Source organism: Centroberyx gerrardi, chromosome 10 (assembly GCF_048128805.1).
Source record: "Centroberyx gerrardi isolate f3 chromosome 10, fCenGer3.hap1.cur.20231027, whole genome shotgun sequence".
NCBI lineage: Eukaryota > Metazoa > Chordata > Actinopteri > Beryciformes > Berycidae > Centroberyx > Centroberyx gerrardi.
The window spans coordinates 21,325,494-21,343,275 of record NC_136006.1 but is presented as its reverse complement, the minus strand read 5'-3'; the positions used below and the strand labels follow the sequence as shown (position 1 = coordinate 21,343,275).

The 17,782-nt window shown below is 44.8% G+C and overlaps 2 protein-coding genes across 14 annotated transcripts in view; one reads left to right on the top strand and one right to left on the bottom strand.

Moving 5' to 3' along the window:
• The first annotated feature begins 677 nt into the window (after nucleotides 1-677).
• rpl8 (ribosomal protein L8) lies at nucleotides 678-4,281 on the top strand. Its single transcript, XM_071926319.2, has 5 exons — nucleotides 678-847; nucleotides 967-1,108; nucleotides 1,932-2,150; nucleotides 2,396-2,511; nucleotides 4,087-4,281. Exons 1-5 carry the CDS (start codon nucleotides 710-712, stop codon nucleotides 4,243-4,245), a joined length of 774 nt encoding a protein of 257 aa, XP_071782420.1. The 5' UTR covers nucleotides 678-709; the 3' UTR covers nucleotides 4,246-4,281.
• Nucleotides 4,282-5,354: 1,073 nt separating this feature from the next.
• usp9 (ubiquitin specific peptidase 9) overlaps nucleotides 5,355-17,782 on the bottom strand; it is a 37,473-nt gene continuing 25,045 nt past the window's right edge. For 7 of the 13 annotated variants that reach the window (XM_071926312.2, XM_071926314.2, XM_078285898.1 and 4 more), the window contains 18 exons: nucleotides 17,597-17,743; nucleotides 17,214-17,421; nucleotides 16,888-17,108; nucleotides 16,354-16,541; nucleotides 15,992-16,165; nucleotides 15,759-15,900; nucleotides 14,719-15,475; nucleotides 13,239-13,362; nucleotides 12,922-13,147; nucleotides 12,471-12,600; nucleotides 12,097-12,282; nucleotides 11,570-11,790; nucleotides 11,344-11,432; nucleotides 11,091-11,247; nucleotides 10,426-10,638; nucleotides 9,577-9,687; nucleotides 7,938-8,036; nucleotides 5,355-7,521 (listed from right to left, as the gene is read on the bottom strand). In XM_071926312.2, the coding sequence (XP_071782413.1) occupies nucleotides 7,258-7,521; nucleotides 7,938-8,036; nucleotides 9,577-9,687; nucleotides 10,426-10,638; nucleotides 11,091-11,247; nucleotides 11,344-11,432; nucleotides 11,570-11,790; nucleotides 12,097-12,282; nucleotides 12,471-12,600; nucleotides 12,922-13,147; nucleotides 13,239-13,362; nucleotides 14,719-15,475; nucleotides 15,759-15,900; nucleotides 15,992-16,165; nucleotides 16,354-16,541; nucleotides 16,888-17,108; nucleotides 17,214-17,421; nucleotides 17,597-17,743 (3,657 nt within the window). In that variant the 3' untranslated portion in view covers nucleotides 5,355-7,257. The remainder of the gene's footprint in view (nucleotides 7,522-7,937; nucleotides 8,037-9,576; nucleotides 9,688-10,425; nucleotides 10,639-11,090; nucleotides 11,248-11,343; nucleotides 11,433-11,569; nucleotides 11,791-12,096; nucleotides 12,283-12,470; nucleotides 12,601-12,921; nucleotides 13,148-13,238; nucleotides 13,363-14,718; nucleotides 15,476-15,758; nucleotides 15,901-15,991; nucleotides 16,166-16,353; nucleotides 16,542-16,887; nucleotides 17,109-17,213; nucleotides 17,422-17,596; nucleotides 17,744-17,782) is intronic. The other 6 variants (XM_078285899.1, XM_078285903.1, XM_071926316.2 and 3 more) reach the window with 3 other exon arrangements.

Below are 17,782 nucleotides of genomic sequence, written 5' to 3'. Positions count from 1 at the left end.
CTTCCTCTTTCCGTCAACGGGTTTTAGGTAGGGGGCATCTACCTTATTCTCTTCACACAATCTGATCTAAATCATGTTTATATTGAGTTCATCCACTCTAAACCAGCACTAGAAAGTGTGTAATAAAGATAAAGGAATACGACTGTTTGACTATTTCAACAGCAGACCTTTTTAAAACCTAACATATCTGACTTTAGTTGTGTGTAGCTCCGTGATGACATGGCCTAGTAACAGCAGTGTGTAGCAGCTAAGAAGGCCGGCAGCTGAGCTAATTCAGGACATTTGTTTGCTAGTGTTTGATGAGAACCGTTTTGGTAGCAAGTTGAGAGTTTTGTGGAACTTCAACGACCGACTATTAAGTAGTGTGACTGGAAATAATTCCCCTGTATACCGTTTTGTCCAGTTTGCCAACATTAGTAAGCTGCGCTGTGAATCCTGTCAGTCCATACCGGGTTCAGTATGGCGCTAGGGGAAGAAGCTACGGCGGCTAGTTAGCTAGCTAGTGGCAGTTGACTGTTCATATAGTTTTGGGAAACGCTCGCATTTCACAAAGTTTTCACCCTATGCCTAATGTGGTAATTTCACTAACACTACGCAGGAAATGCAGTTTATTTCAGTACCACAGAGAAGCATGTAATTCCAGGGCTAAAAGTGAGGAATCACATTTCAAGTGGTAATCTAACCTCCTTGTCTTCTGCTTTAGTACACGATGGGACGTGTGATCAGGGGACAGAGAAAAGGTGCGGGCTCTGTGTTCAAAGCCCATGTGAAGCACAGAAAAGGTGCTGCTAAACTCCGCCACATTGACTTCGCTGAACGTCATGGCTACATCAAGGGGATCGTGAAGGTAAATGAGCACCCTGCTGCTGTGGTGTTGCTGTCAGAGACTGGGGCAGATAAGACTTGGACTGGTTGTTGGTGACTGTACACTGTGACATGGTTTCCCCTTGTTGTCACCCCTCTCAGGATATTATCCACGATCCCGGCCGTGGCGCTCCCCTGGCCAAAGTGGCCTTCCGTGACCCTTACCGCTTCAAGAAGAGGACAGAGCTGTTCATTGCAGCCGAGGGCATCCACACTGGACAGTTCATCTACTGCGGCAAGAAGGGTAAGGGCCTGAATGAGGGACATGAATGTAAAGGTTGGCTTTCCTGTGACACAGAGCTAATGGACCAGGTACATTAAGATGGCAACTTGCTGTATGGATGTTGTATTTCCCTGGCTCTACCCTGGCAACACAAACTAGCATTTCTGAACTGGAAAGAGCAGGTGAAATTTGGATGCTCTGTACTGTGGGACCAGTAATGAAACCAGGAGGTCTTCATCTATTCATCTGGGCCATTCTGCCCTACAAAGCCAAAGAGCAGTAACTGAAAGATATGACACTGAAAACAATGACTTCACGACAAAAGTAATATTGATACTGAAGTGGAGGGTGACAATTTTAGTATTTAATGGTGTACTTTTGTTTATGAAACCTAAAGCCTAATCTTGACCTTTGGCCTCTATAACACAGACAAGGTAGATACTGCAGTTTTCCTTTTGTAGGGCAGCATTTTGGAGGATATATAAATTCTTCTATAAGCTTAACTTCACTTCAGTTATGATGGATTCTAGTGCAAGAAAAAAAGTAAATGCTGATGTTGCATACAGCAGCCATAATCTGTTTCATGCTTTCAACTGGTGTAATTTGGGATTTGACACCCTGCAAGAAGACTTGGCATCAAAAGCAGTGCAGAGGGGAAATAATGAATTATGCCAACAAAGCAGCTCATTCTATGAAATGTAGTGCTGATGGTTACCACCATTATCTTGATGGGGATGTATTTTGGTGTATGTGGGTCACATTTATATCGCGTTGACATCTGCATGATGTATGAAGTCCTCGCCTAACACTAGCAGCTAACCAATCTTTTTCTTGTCTCCCACAGCTCAGCTGAACATTGGCAATGTCCTGCCCGTTGGCACAATGCCCGAGGGTACCATCATCTGCTGCCTGGAGGAGAAGCCAGGTGACAGGGGCAAGCTGGCCCGTGCTTCAGGAAACTACGCCACAGTCATCTCCCACAACCCCGAGACCAAGAAGTCCAGAGTCAAGCTGCCCTCTGGCTCCAAGAAAGTCATCGCCTCTGCCAACAGAGCCGTTGTTGGTAAGGACCCTTCCTGCCAGTTACAGCTGGTGTTATTGCCTATTGGCTGCTTTGATTTAGTTTGGAAATGTATGTTGTATCTGTAGTCCTGGGATTGTAATATACTCTTAATTTGACTTTGCTGCAGCATTACACACCTAAATGAAATTGGGGGGGAGAGACGACAAATTGGAATGGCATTTGTGAGCTGCAGAATGAGACTGTATCTGTGCACACTTTGAGTGGTTGTGCCCTGTTGTTTCCAGGTGTGGTTGCTGGAGGTGGTCGTATTGACAAGCCCATCCTGAAGGCTGGTCGTGCCTACCACAAGTACAAGGCCAAGAGGAACTGCTGGCCACGTGTCCGTGGTGTGGCTATGAACGTAAGTGGACATTCCCTTCTGATCAGAGTGGATATTATCTGTGATGAGTCCCACTGAGCAAAAATGATTTCATGAATGCTTGAGAAAAAGTGTTGTGTAGAGACAGAGAAAGGTTGTAAGGTGTGGAGCTCTATCAGACCCTCAAGTCTTCAGGTAGCAGTCAACCCAGGACTAGGAACTGCAGACCTCAGTTAAAGATGAGATGGAGAGTGACAGACAACAGGTCAGTGGCAGGTTCAAGTTTAACCAGGCACACGTGTGTTGGTCTCAAAAGTGAAAGGCAACATGCAGTGGTTCTACCTACACTTTATAGAGGGGTTCTGACTAATGCTAGCCACTTAAGAACATCATAATGATGAAGTTAACTGTTAGAATTTTGTAAATCAAGATACAGATATGGATAGAAACCAGTGATTGCCTCATCTGCTGTCAAGAGAGTAAGATGTTGGTGTTCTTTCGATAAGTTCACTTGTGATGTGTCAGATGTTCTGAGAACGGTAAAAATAGCTGACATTGGTAAGCGACCAAGTCTTGAGTAATGCCAAATGCAAACTACAAGACTGTCAAAAACCTAAGATCTCTGTACCGCTCACAGTAAACAACCTTATTTCATGTAGTTATGTGTGTTTTTGACATGGTCGTGTGCACATTGGATTTGGTCATAAGGGACTTCAGTAATCTACTGTCTTGCGAAAATGCAAAATGTGAGTTTTTCAAAGGGAATATGCTAAAATAGATCTTGAGAAGAAAGAGCAGCTTCCAGCACTTCATGTTCTTGCACTCATTTGTGCTGAAAAAGAAAAGATGGCTAGACTAAATTTGGAGGAGAGAATGGTTGGGGAGATGGGGGCAGCATGGGTTGTCTGTTCTGCAGAGAGATGCAGGAGATACTCGTAATTCTAAAGTTCAGGTGTTGTCTTGTAGTTTGCACCTTGTTACTCGCAAGCTCTCACTGGTTTATTGCTGGTCATCATTATCTAAACGTATCTCGCATCACAAGAGTGTGGCAGATTTTGTGCTGACAAAATAAAACATGTTTGAAAACCTCTGACTGTCTGAGACATGAAAACCTCTGGACATCCGGGTCCGACTGCCTCGCTGGCCCACTCAAACTCGACAAGCTTTGGTATCGGCGACACGGTCCTAGTTAGCTCCAACATGGTGATTTTGTCTGAGATCTCAAAACTTGTCTGGGACGGTTAAATTGGGTCTAATGTTGTGTAGTGAGCGCCCGGCTTAAGGCTTTGAGAGACACAAATGACTACAAAACACGCTCAATTTTTAATGCCTTCAATTGGCATCTACAGTTTCAGTGTTAGGAACATTTACTCTATAGCGTGTACTTGCACCATTCTGTGCTCTGTCTAAACAAGGCAAATTCAGTAGCTCAAACCATTGTCATCTTTTTATGCAAGTCCATGACTGATAACACAGCTGGACACGAGGGAAAGGAGGAGGAGGAAGCTGGGGAACGAGGTCCCTGTTCCCTGGCTCCCTTGTTAGGATGCAGCCACAACATAAAATTCCAAGTCCTTAAGATTGATGATGTCTCTTTTTTCCCCCCTCTCTGTGCAGCCTGTTGAGCATCCCTTCGGTGGTGGTAACCATCAACATATTGGTAAGCCCTCAACCATCAGGAGAGACGCACCTGCTGGTCGCAAGGTCGGTCTTATTGCTGCCCGTCGTACAGGCAGACTGCGCGGAACAAAGACCGTCCAGGAGAAGGAGAACTAGACGTGCATTTCTTGATAATAAAATGTCCCAAAAGAATCCGACTCATTTGCGTCTTTTGTGTCGTCACACACATGAAGTCCAAATGTGAGATGAAAAACATTTACTTTTTACCTTACAAGTCTTCACTTCAGTCTAGCTCCAAAACATCAATAAAATCATTAAAGGCCTAGGATGGAGTTTTTGACTAAGAAAGGAGATGCACATCCAACTCAATTCAAATAAAAAGGCAGTTTGAAATCCACAAAGTGCTGGATCCATTCATTAGTCTATTCTGGCCTTAAGAGCATTTATGACTTAAGAACATTTTCAGTTAGGAAATGGAAAAGATCTCAGGCAAGACAGGATTTTGCTGTCTTGTCTGACGTGCAATTTAGACTTATTTCATAGGTCTCCATGCAAAAACAATTGCTTTAAAGTAGGTCTGTGGCTAGAATATAAGATGTTATGTCTGTTTTGCCATGCTAATCTATTAAAGGTATAAAGTAATTAATGGTGACAACAGGTTAACAGCCACAAATAAGTGATTAATCAATCATAGCAAGTGATTAGACTACACACTAGAGATAACCTGATAGGAGAGTTGGGAGAAGTGTTATGTTAAGCCTGCAGAAGCCATGGCAAATCTTCATAACAAAAGCACAATTTCCTTAGGTCATGGTCTCAAAACCAGGAAACCAATGCAGTTGTTCCTGGTTTAAACAATGGGTCATCAGGTTATTGTTGAACCCCCCACCCAACCGACATCACCCCCATCACACACATTGATGGCACCACAGTGCTCTGCACAAACACCACACAATATCATAGTGTCTTCACTTTAATTTACATGTATGATGATGCATAAATGCCTAAGCCAGCCCATACTGCATTTCATATTAATTTACACACAGCTTGGTACATTATAATACAGCACCTTCCAGCACTCTCAGGTTTACTTAACCCTGTTACCACATCAGCTGGTGCATCTGTCCAGCAAATACCTAAAGTGAATGCACTTTGTGAAGATATAATTGGATATCAGAATTACAAGTGTATAATTAGATTCTCTGGATGACAATCTGCTGTGCAGATATCTATCAGCTGCATGCGTGAGCACAAATGAGACGCAGTCAAGATTCCATGTTCTTTATTTGCTAAGGGCGCAATGCTTTTTTTGTTATATTTCTGTGCACAAAAAACCTCACAAAGTGAAAGTTCACATCGCGACTGTAGCTCCAGAATTCAACGTCACACCATGGCCAAAACAAAAGTCGGCAAAAAACAGGGCGCAGAACTCTGTACAGTCAATATCTTCTTTAAAAATAACACAAGGACAAAAATGTTCCTCTTAAATCAAATTCTATTTTTTAGTGAAATACAACAAAATAAATTCTATAAAATAAGAGCAAAATATTTAAATATAATACGGTGGGCAGAATATTTTCATTTGCAGGAGTATTTGGTATGTTTTAGACAAAAAAAAAAAATCCAAAAAATACACGCATTCAAGTTACCAATTAAATACAGTATTTACTGATGTTTACCTTTTACTCCTACAGAATTACACGTTAGCTCAAGTTGCAACATGACTAACCAGCTATTCTTATGGTACAACCCTGCTGTGGAACCTATTCTCCATGGAGGGAGAGGGAGAGGCCTCACTGCTGCTCAGGCTCAGACACCCTACCTGGGCAAGAGTCAGAGACGCCCAACCTGACCGGCGCCATGGCAGAATGGAAGCCAATGGGCAATAAGTCTGTCTAAGACTAGGCTCTATTGAAGAGAGACAGAGAAGCAAACCACACAGTCTATTATACACCAGGTAGCCCAGTGTAGCAATTCTGTTGCATATGTGTTTCATTTTTCAGAATTCCTATCGATGAAAGCTAAGCTGTCTATCCCACCAAAACTGACTGCCGAATGTGAAGTTGGAGGATTATAATAATGTGCAATTGAAAAGCCACTTATTCATACATTGGTTCAAAATATCGCCCTCAATGTACAAGGGGTAGATGAGTAAAAAAAAACAAAAAAATAAACCCAAAAACAAAACAAAAAAAAAAACCTAAGGGTAACTCCCCTCTGGAGCTGTGGATTAAGAACAACAGCTGTAGGTTGTTATGATCATAAGTCTTCCCTTGGGCTACACTATTCTGGTGAGAAGCCATGCTAAATGTTACAGCATATTAACTAGAGCTTCAAAAGGATTGAATTAATTACCAGAACAAACAAAAAAGAGAAAGGCAATGAGTTTCAGAACAATGTTGCATCACTGCTTTTTCACATCAACCAAACACCGTAAAAGTTCACCCAACCATTCCACATCTCACACTACAACCAACCACAGCTCGTGAGTTGATTTGGCATGGGTCATAAGGTTGCCAAGGAGCTTAAGAAGAATAATAATATAATTATGATAATAACAATGCGTCCTCCTACAGTTGAATGACCAGTAATTGTCCGATGGTAGACCAAACCTTACTGCTGAGCATGGGTGATAAAACAAAGAGGAGTTTTTGTCTTCTTACAGAGTTTATTTTTTTTGTGTATTTTTTTTTTTGTTTTGTTTATTTATAGTATCCATTTTGTTTTTCATAAGATCTGCAAGATCTCCCAACAGCAAACCAGACACAGTTATGCTACCGGGGGATTTGAACAGTCAAAAACATTAACATACTATGTACACCTTTTCGTCGTGTAGACAAGCGCATCAGCATCGTCAGGTCTGGGTAAATTTTTTTTCTTTATTACAACTCTATCCACTCCCTCGCCTCTGCAGCCACCAGCAGGCCCCAGTCACAAGGGCAGCCCCAGGCCAGGGAAGAGCTCCTCCCCCAGGCTGAGGGGGGAGAGACTCTCGGAAGTGGCCTGGAGAGGGGATGGGAGGCCTGGCTCTGCCCTGCCCTGCCCTGCCCTGGGGGCCAGAGAGGGAGAGAGAGAGAGTGTCCCGATGAGGAGCTCTGTCGACCGGAGGAGGAGAGGAGGGAGAGCGGGACGATGGAGGCTCGAGGCACAGCAGAGGGGGAGGGGATGTTACTCCTTAGGCGGGGCAGGCGCTGGGGTGGAGGAGGTGGGGGCAGGGGCGACCTCCTCGGTGCTCTCCCAGTTCTCTTGTGCTCGCGGGCCTGGGCCAGGAGTGGGACCGGGGCCTGGGGTCGGGGTCTGGGTGGGGCCTGGAGCTGGGGCAGAGGCGGGACCGGGGCGCTGGGGGTTGTTCATGTGCTGAGCAGCGGGCCCTGTGTATGGCTGCCCATGGGGGTGGTTGTTCTGATTAGGAGGAGAAGAACAGAAATCAGGCTGAGACAAAGGACATGAAGGTGCACATGAAAATAGTCCAATATAGCTGTGCTTTCATAAAATGCCTATTGTAACACATCCTGTAATGCAGTCTCCAGTCACATGCACTGGCCATCAAATGATTATAGACATGCAATGCTTTACAGGGATGCAAACTCATGGAGAGTGAAAAAGGTGACAGATACCAGGGCAGACACAAAACCACTCAAATCATTCACTTAAGTGCCTTATTTTGGGATCAAAAAGATCACTGTTAACTAAAGGTGACTAGTTTACATCCCTGTTTACAGTTGTCATGCTAGTCCCCCTCCCCTCCAGTTTAAATGACAATACAGAAATGATCTGCATATCAGTGAGTCCTTTGTAAATCACAGGAGTTGCATTAGGGTGACAGGTATAGAGGGGTCTGAAACTACCTGCTGAAACTGGGTGGTTCCAGGAGAGTGTGGGTAGAGGGAGGTGTCCTCAGGTGGGGAGGAGTCCTGATCATCAGGTGCTTCCTGGTCATCGGGCTCCTGGAAGATGTAGGATATTCGTTATTGATTACAACTTACTTTCAACTTGAGTTGAACATTAAATGCAAATTATACTTCTTTAGACTAAACTAGTACACTAGGAATTACATGGATGTGCTTGTATTTGAACAAAACGGTGAGTACTTCCTATGTTTAGCTTTGATATTTTTCTGTGTGAGAAAAAGGCTGAAATTAGGCTGTGTGGGAGACTCAAATGTCCAATTATAACAAGTGAATGAGGTATGAATATGTGTGGGGGGATTCTACACCTGAACGCATCCACTCAGCATGAGAGCTCTGGTTTTACTAAGCTGAGTGTCCACAATAATTGTGTGGAAACAGGGCTAATAGAAGATGCACATGCACTAAATCTCTGTTCACATCCAATCCTCTACAGGCGGTGGATGTTATTTCAGTGTGGCATTTTTAAACAATCATGTCATATCTTTGTAGTCAGGTACAGTATGTATGCTGTTGTGTGTATGTCTCAACATCTTTCATCTACTAATGAACACATTACAACATGATGGAAAGACATAAATGGAAAAACACCAGTTTGTCAGAGACAGCCTATTAACGGATATTTGTAGTGTGTGAAGCTCATGTAATTGATTCTTACTACTAGATGCTATCTTTGTGTTGTTTTAGTTCTACTTCTGTGTTTCATTCAAGTTATTTGCCATTGATTAGCTACAGATGGAACTTCCAATAGTGTGACTTTTTTAACAACTACAAATTTTGAAACGCTTCCTGAAGAAATGGTTGACAACAACAACAAATCTTTTCCTAATCTCCCAGAGAAATGGTCCTTTCAAAACAATGTGAGGATATTTAGTTTGTAAAATGATGTTGTTTGCAAATAATCAATTTCAAGTGTATGCACACAACAAATCAACAAAAGCCTATAAAACTGAGCTTAGTCTCTGTGTAACTGAACATGAACATATTGGCTACAATAGCAAGCTGAAGGAACAAAATCACATACTACTCTTACTGAATTGTACAGGCCTAGTCTCACAATTCAAAAGCATTTCATTGATACTAGAACTACATGAACTATAGCCAAGGCTTAGAGTTTTCGATCAGTGGTGCAGGTGGCTGGCTGCACCACAGTTTGAATTTGCTTTGGGGAGGAAGAAAAAATGGCTTTGGTTGTTTAAAGAGCGCTAGGTTGAGATGGAAGGCTGGCTTTATCAATGCTGCTGCTTGGGCTAATCACTGGGACTGGGCAACAGGACAGGAAAGAGAACAAAGCTCTGTTCACTGTTCGCAGCTGCAAAACATGATTTCTTATGCCACTTAAACTATAGCACCTGAAAGCAGCATAGAGCTCCATAAAACTATCACGTTTGGCAGAAGCAGGCGAATGAGTGGAAGTTTGCCATCCTCTCAAAGAATTAGCTCCTGTGCATCAGTCTGGCAGCCTGTCTACCTTTCCTGTCACTATGCTGGTGGACAACATGCCCTGTGGACACCAAGAGAGGATGGAGGACGGCGACATTTGCAGAGGAAGCTTGCTGCTGGGGTATCTGGGTCTTACAGTGTGCTGCTGCTGTCCTGTCCCTTCCCCTGGCAAAAGCTGTTGTGGCGAGGATGATTTCGGCATCGTGGCGTCTTCTTCAGACACCACCTCGTGCTTCGTTATGTGACACTATTTTGAAATGGCAGTTAATATTGCATATTGACAAGTGTCAATAAACGATGCAAGTGTGGTTGGATTAGCTTGAATTTTTTGAGTAATTTAGTCTAGGTAATATATATATATATGTATATATCTTGTTTTATCATTTTTTACCTTATTGTCATTTCTGATCACAATCTATCTGGCTAACACTATCTACATGGAGCTTATTCAGTTGAGCAGATTAAACAACACATGCTTTCTAACAAAAATAAGGAAAAATGAAATTATAAAACTAATAAATATCAATAGAATACATCTCAGGGGGAAATATACTGGAAATAAAATTGTCGAAAACTCAAAGCCCTACCTATGGTAAAAATGCTCAATTTAGGAAATCATTGGTATCTACAAATTGTTCTGGCAATTTGCGTAGACACCACCTTACCCTAAGCTCCTGTGCTTTGCTATTTAACTATACAACACTCATATCACAAAAACAACGTCCTAAGACTTCAAAAGAAAACATTAAAGCAAGACTAGAAAAACTGTGAGCAGAAATGTCAGACTAAACAAGATACAATGCTAATAGCCTTCACTTTGCTACCGATGGCTATCCATGCAAGGAAAACATGCTAAAAGAAACTAGTGTACCGTTAGGGTACAGCCTTATAAGCACAATCATTCAGACTGTAGATAATGTTGATGTGAAATTAGGTGAAAGTGTGTGTGTGAAGGGTATGAAATCAATGCCGGGCAGGCCATTACCTCCTCGGGACAGAGTTCACAGGCCTTGGCCAGTGTCATGCGCGCACTGTGGGAGCGCTCCAGGAAATAGCCGTTGGAGGTCTCGTTGCTCTGAACGGGAGGGGACCAGTTGTTGTAGGTATACTGGGGGTTCCCCGTGTACGGCCTCCTCTCCAGCTCGTCCCCTAACCATTCCACTGCCCACGTCCACTTGCGCTTCAGATCACCATTACTCTGTATATGCACACAAACACACACACAAAGGACATGGTTATCAGTATGAATTGCTGCACCAGATATAGTCCCACATAGCTACAACTTTTTCCCCACTTCATTTCACTTTGTTTTAACACTGTTTTAGCACTAGGAGAGGAAAGAGACTACAACTGAAGCTGTTTTCAAATGGGAATAATCTCACACCACTGATCGGATTGCAACAAAACTTGGGGAAATTATCCATCCCACCAAAGCGTTCTGGCATTTTCAAAACAACACTGACTGGCCCAAGGGGAGTGCTACACAGGTCAAAACAATGTAACATTTGTTACCGATTTGCCCAGAGGGGGTGCATCATTCATTGGGAACAAGGGATTTTTTGGTGTGTGACTGAGCAGGTGTGTGTGTTTGTGTGTAATCCATGTGTGAGAGGAAGAGAGAGATGGCTCCATCTGTAAGAGTTTGTTTACCTGTAGGATCTGGTAGGCCACAGAGCAATTGCTGAAGAGGGCCACCATGCATTTGATGCACTGGTAGGCCCGTTTCTGGTAGTGGTTCTTTGACCTCTGGATGGTGTCAAACAGTCCGTCTCTGTCATCAGGAATGCCTTTCAGCACATTGTGGATCCTGTACAACCAGAGAAGGACAGGAGAAATTTAAACCTATAATCATGTTCAGGACAATGAAGCACCCTCAAACCACACACAGAACAATCAGCCTAACCTGTGTGTCTGCCAGGAGTCCTCGATGAGCAGGATCTGTAGCAGCAAGTCCAGGTAAGGCCTCAGTTCATAGGTGTAGGAGTACGCCACCTGCACACAGACATAAACAAATCAGGCATATGTAATGCCATAGCGAGTTGCTGTGCAAATAAAATGCCTACAGGATCATGGCTCTCCTGTTGATAATGTGTTGGTTTACCATGTCCAGAGAAGAGTTATCCCTTTACCTGCCAGAGTAGTTCACTGAGCACAGTGGAAGAGAACTGGGGGTTCTCCCAGCAGCTGAAGCGTAACAGCTTCACGGTCTCCTCAGAGTTGCTGCAGTCCTCGATGATCTTCTTCACATAACTGGTCCTTACAAACAGGATCTCTGCCACCAGCTGCTGGACGGGCATCACTGGGGCTGTCAGGTTGGTGTCGCCGTACGGGTTGGGGAGAGGAGGGTTACCTGGAGGAAATAAAGAGGAATAGTAATGTGAAATTCATAATAAATAAATACTGTCTTAGTTTCCAACAGTGCCTTTTATTCTTCATCTCTGGAAGCCCTCAGCTCCAAGCTCTGCCTACATGGCACAGAAGCTCAGAGTGGCTGGTTTTATCAGTCACTAGATCCTGAGCAAGGATGGAAATCCTCATTGGGCAACTGGGCACTCCTAACTGTCCCCATCCCACCCCAGGTTGTTCCATGGTTTATGATTCATATCAGCTAAGTTCATATCGCATTTTGTGTGACTTAAGACTCCAGTTAACTCACCATTGATGGAGGACTGCATGCGTGAGGAGACGTCGCAGCAGCGCACCAGCTGGGAGACGACAGTGTAGAGCTTGCCTAGCTCAGCGTATTGGTACTTAATGGGAGGGCCGGGACCCTCGTCCAGAGCTACCAACATGAAGGTGGCAGGGACACTTAACTTCAGCAGCTGGGTCTTTTCTGCCAGGCCTGTACGGAAGAAAGAGGGTAGGGGTAGCGAGGGGGAGAAAAGAAAAGAGAACAGAGTATACATTAAAAAGTATTCTGCTTACATTCTGTTTTGAATAAACCTTGACCGTTAAGTCTCAAGCGGGCGATTAAGTCACATAGAAGAGCAGATGTGCATGACAGGTGAGTGTTGGCTGTGTGCTCCTTACCCAGATTGGCGTACATGACAAAGAGGTTGAAGTACTGCTGCAGGTGACGGCCGTGTTCAGAAACCTCTCTCCTGAGCAGGTTGAGTACGGCTCTCAACAGGTGGTCACTCAGACTGAGGTTATCACAGCCCTGAGGCACGCACATAGAAGACAATGGACAAACCACAGTATGGGTTACATCAATCAATGCATGTTCAACATTTAACTGTACAGTGTACAAGCAAACTCTCGCTACCGTGACAACCTTTGATATCAACTATCATCATAAGATCATATAGTCCATTTGTGTTATTTAGTTCCATACTTGCAAGCTTCATGTAACCGTCCACAGTGTTATTAGGTGCCATCACAGGTGAGCAAACAGTGATTGATATCGTTTCACTTCTCAAACAACTTTCCTATTTAAAGCCTGTTTTCAGGTGAGCCCGGTGGTTTGGAGACTAGCACCCACCTGAGCAGAGGGTCCAGGCGAAGCGGTGGGAGAGGGACAGGGGCCGTCTTGCAGGGAGAAGTGTGCGATGAAGACGATGAGCTTGGCAAACGCACCACGGACCTCGGCGCTGGGGCACTCCAGCAGGTACTCAGAGAACCGGTTGGCGTAGGCAAACAGGACGTTGTGTGCAAACCAGTAGCGTACATTCTTACTGTGTCTCAGCAGGACGCAGAGGGCATCATACCTACAGGAACGGAGAAAGAGACATTTACCACAAAGAACACAGATGAGAGAAAGAGGGGGAAAAAAAACATATTGAGGCAGACAGAGCTTACCAGTCACTGGCAGGACCCCGTACTACTTTCTTGGTGTGGAAGCCTGTGCTGAAGAGGAACCTAGCAGCCAGCTGAACACTTATCATAGCTATCTCCTCTGCCTCTGGCAAAAGATGGTCTTGTCCTGATGAAAACAGAGCACAGATAAGCAAAACACATGGCGGAGATTTGCATGGGGTTTTCTTCCCCACTGTCAAATAAGCTGACAACAACCTATGGTGCTACACCCAGGAGCCATTGTGAGTTGCTTCCTCATGCCATACTTTTTCTACAAGTTTAATTCTTAACTTTTCAGTCTATCAGGAGGGATTTTTTTGCAGTGACTTTCAGCCCAAGAACTAACAAATTGGACTAAATGAAAGCAACAAGCAGATCATTAGTGCTATTGTTTGTCATGTCACCAGTTAGTTTTTTTATAGCAATAATTTCACAGGAATGGTAATGATCCGGTCATACACATAGCACAACAAATAGACATCTACACAAGGATATCTCAGTCTGAAAATCATGTGGCCAAGCATTCCTATTCTAATTCAATCCATTTTTGATTTTTCTAAAATCAAGCAATGACAAACAAACACTACAGAGATGGAGCCGGTTTCTAAATGCAAATGATCATGCAGGCGCAGGGAAACAGTCCGCTTAAAATTTCAGAAAGCAGAGTTGGTCCAGTGGGCTTTGAGGAAAGCGTATAAACAATATCAAATCTAATACATTGAAGTCAGTCAGTGGAGCCTTAAAATCTCATCTCCAGCAAAGAAGTTTAAGAATTTCACTTTCCTGCCCCTGAATAGGAATCTAGAAGTGAGACAGTAGCATCTCATTTGGATACAAAGCGGCAAACAAAAACACACAAACAAACGGCAATACGCACTGTATACACAATACATTCTTGATGAGCTACAGCATTTAATCCCAACCAAGAGCTTTTACACTGATGACTGCCCTCGTAGTCCATTTCCCTGTGCAGCACCACTGGGCCCTGGCTCCATTAATAATGCACTGGCACATATTAACTTTAGATGCAGAAGCAAAGTGCAGTTCACAGCAGCCCCTGCTCAACACTGCCATCCTCCCATTTCCCTACATAGGGACACTGCTTCTGCATTCAGTATACTATACTATGCTGGCATCTATTTGAAATGTCACTGTATCAGACAAGCAAAAACTAATGTTCTGAGATCAGTCATAAAATTATAATAGCTAACGTAATCCTTGAGAGGTAATCCACAGTAGAGATATGATAAAGAATTCATAATTGCTCCAAAGAAAATAAAAAGAGCCATCTTGATAGCAGGGGCATAAATTGGGAAGTGGAGGGGTGCATGTATATTATAACCAATCAGCTGGAGAATTTCTCACTCTCTCTCCATTTGTTGCACATAGAGAGCGCGCACGCACGCACACACACGCACACACACACACGCACACACACACACACACACACACACACACACACACACACACACAGTATGCATACCTGGAGGAGGATTTAAATAGACACTGTTACAGGTCAGGAGTTTCTTAATGAACTGGAAATATTCCAGGCTGTATTGCATTCGGTTGTGCATGAACTGGACGTTCTGCTTGCGGACGCTGCACTCGATCACACCGGGCATCTTAACCTGGTGTGGCTTGGTGGAGGAGACGGTGAGCTCCGAGATATATTTGACAAGCTCGCTGTCCTTGTCCAGTGAGTCCATGCGCTCGTAGAACAGGATGTAGGCGTTCCACCAGCGCTTCTGCCTGCGGTACGACATCCTTTTCATCATGTGGTCAAACACCTCGCCCATGTATTCCCCTCCGAAGCACTGGTTCTTCATCTCCTCCTCGTCATCCATCTTGCACTCAGTCACGTCGCCGTCGTCAAACTTGTACCAGCGGTTCCTCTCGCCGTCGCCCCCGTTCCTCTGGATAATATAGGAGTAGTAGTGTCCGCCGCTGGCCTGGCCCGAGTGCACCAGCACCCCCACCAGACGGTACTTGGAGCTGCCGGGTGGCGTGGGCTCCGAGGGCTCGTTCTGTTGGATCACCTGGTTCTCTGGGTTGACGTCGTCCCCCTCTAGCTTGGCCACACCGGCCACGGTGTACGGCTCCATGTCCAGCTCCCTGGGAAACTCAAAGTAGTCGTTGAACTTGATAGCACACTCCCTCTCCCAGTCGTAGTCGAAGCGCTTCAGCTGGATGGCCAGGACAGGAGGCAGCTTCTTAATCAGCAGGCGCTTCACTGTGTCCACCTGATGAACAGAGCAAACATTACAGATTACCGTTCTGGCCCTTAAAATAAATCTCCCAAAAGTTAATGAGAAAAAGAAAAGGGGGGGATGCATCCAAGTGAATCATGGGACAGTCCTAAATGGCTTTTTCACCCCTTCATTACTTTTCCTTTGTAGCAGCTAGTCAGAATAAAATTGATTTAAAGCGTGGTGAAGGCAAAGTTAGCTGTATTTCTCTATGGCACTTTATGAGCATCATCCATTCTGGCATTGGATGAGAGCCAGATGGGTGCTCCGTTCTCACCTTCTTGTTGCACTTCTCACAGTGGTAGGCGTTGGCTCCCTCCAGCAGATCTCCTTTGACATACTGTTCCATGGAGTCCAACAGGTTTTGGTGGTTTCTGATGTCTACATTGAGCGTGGTGAATGATTCCTCACACTCATACCTAGCAACACAAAATATTATTAGTTACCAGGAACTCTCAAATACATCTTTCTGAGACTATTAAGTAAGCACAAGAAGATGCCTGTTCTCACCTGTGGGGGCAGCCTTGGCAGATCTTTTGGTCAGCGAAGGAGCCTCCCAGCACCTTGCTGAGCATGGCTGGGTGGCCCAGGGCTTTCAGAGCTTCGTCCAGACTGTCCACCAGCGAGTTGAAGAACTCCAGAGCATCGTGCTGCTCCCGCAAGTTCACTGGCTCACCCCATAACCTAAACGGAAGGATGGAAAACAGGGGAGAAGAGCGACAGAGGGAAGAGTATTATTGTTGGTAATTATGCAAGGAACAGCAGAAGAGCTATGAGAAGGAAATCCAAAGAGATGTAAAATGATTAGACGCCATAAGTTGCAACACAGGTCAAACACATGGCCAATCAAAACTGATAATCCTTTGGAATACCTGAACTGCTTCCAGAATCCCCTAGGGACGTAGTACTGCAGCCTGGAGGCAGCCAGGTGGCCAAAGATGACTTGTAGGTGGCGCAGCACCCCAATGTTGTACTCTTTCCTGTCCTCTGACTTACTGGAGGGCTTGTCATCGAACTGGTGGTGGTAGCTGAACACCTCGTCACGTGGGTCAACATTACTCTGTGGAGACATGTCCAGAGATGAAGCCAAGCAAGCCACAAGTCTCCCAGAGTCCATAAGTGTTCATCTAACACACTTTTAGCCATTTTATAGTGCCATCTCCCTCGGAAAAGAGCCACTAAAGAAAAATGGCCAAATGAGCAGTACATTTGTTAGATGGTTAACGTAAATGATTCTATGGACCTATTCATCAGTTGAGAGTGGTTCTGCAATTATACTGCCCTCAGCTCCAAGCTCAGCCTACACGGCCTGAGAGCCTGGAGTTGGCCATTTTGTCAGTCTGTGGATACTGAGAAAGGATGAACGTCTTCATCGGGCAAAAACTTTAATGCCACACACACGCTACCTCATTCTCCTGCTTCTCATCCCCTGACATATCATCATCCACGTCAGTGCCGGTGCCCTCAATGGCCAGGATGCCGTTGCGGATGGGAGGGATCATGTACAGCTGCTGAATGACAGAGTTCATATAGCAGGTGGCCCCTGCATTCTTCAGACCTACGAAGCCTTTGTTGGGCCGTGGCCCCACTGGAGGCAAGTACTCCCACTCTGTCAATGTCTCACAACCTGGAAGAAGAGGGGAGGAACACAACACTTACATGCAGGCTAAAATTTACAAAGTGTGATCCAGTGGGACACGTCCGTGAAATTGGCAAACTGGTGTCTCCCTACCTAGGTAGTACATGTCCGTCAGAGTGTCGACTATCTGCTTGAGGTTACGGACACAGCCAACAGCCAGAGCCACCAGCAGCTCAAAGCCGGCGTTGATGGAGGCAGGGCTGCTGCACACTGGGATGGCCTGCTCTGTGGGGAACTCCCCGCTCTTCATGTACTGCAGGTAGACATTAGATGCTGGGAAGATGAAGTCGTCAATCAGCTCCTAGAGAGGAAGGGGGAGATGAAGATGGTGAGTGAATATGCAAAAATTAGGTATCATTCTCCTTCATCTCTTAGTTATGTTAAGAGAACAGATAAGACACAGGAGAATGAAAAACTGTCTGTGTTCCATTCTGCTCTGTAAATTATTTGTTCCAGGTGCTCTCTACCCATTGTACCTTAATCAGGTTAGCTCCTCCCTTCTCACAGCCGATGTAGTACTTCTTCTCTGGGGTCTGGAAGGCTAGCAGCTCCTTGGTGACACCGATGTGGCCCTCCAGTATGGTCTCCTCCACACCAGTCTCCCCTGTCCTCTTAACCTCATCCTGGAGAATGCATATAGTGTACCATCAGTTCTGGGCAAG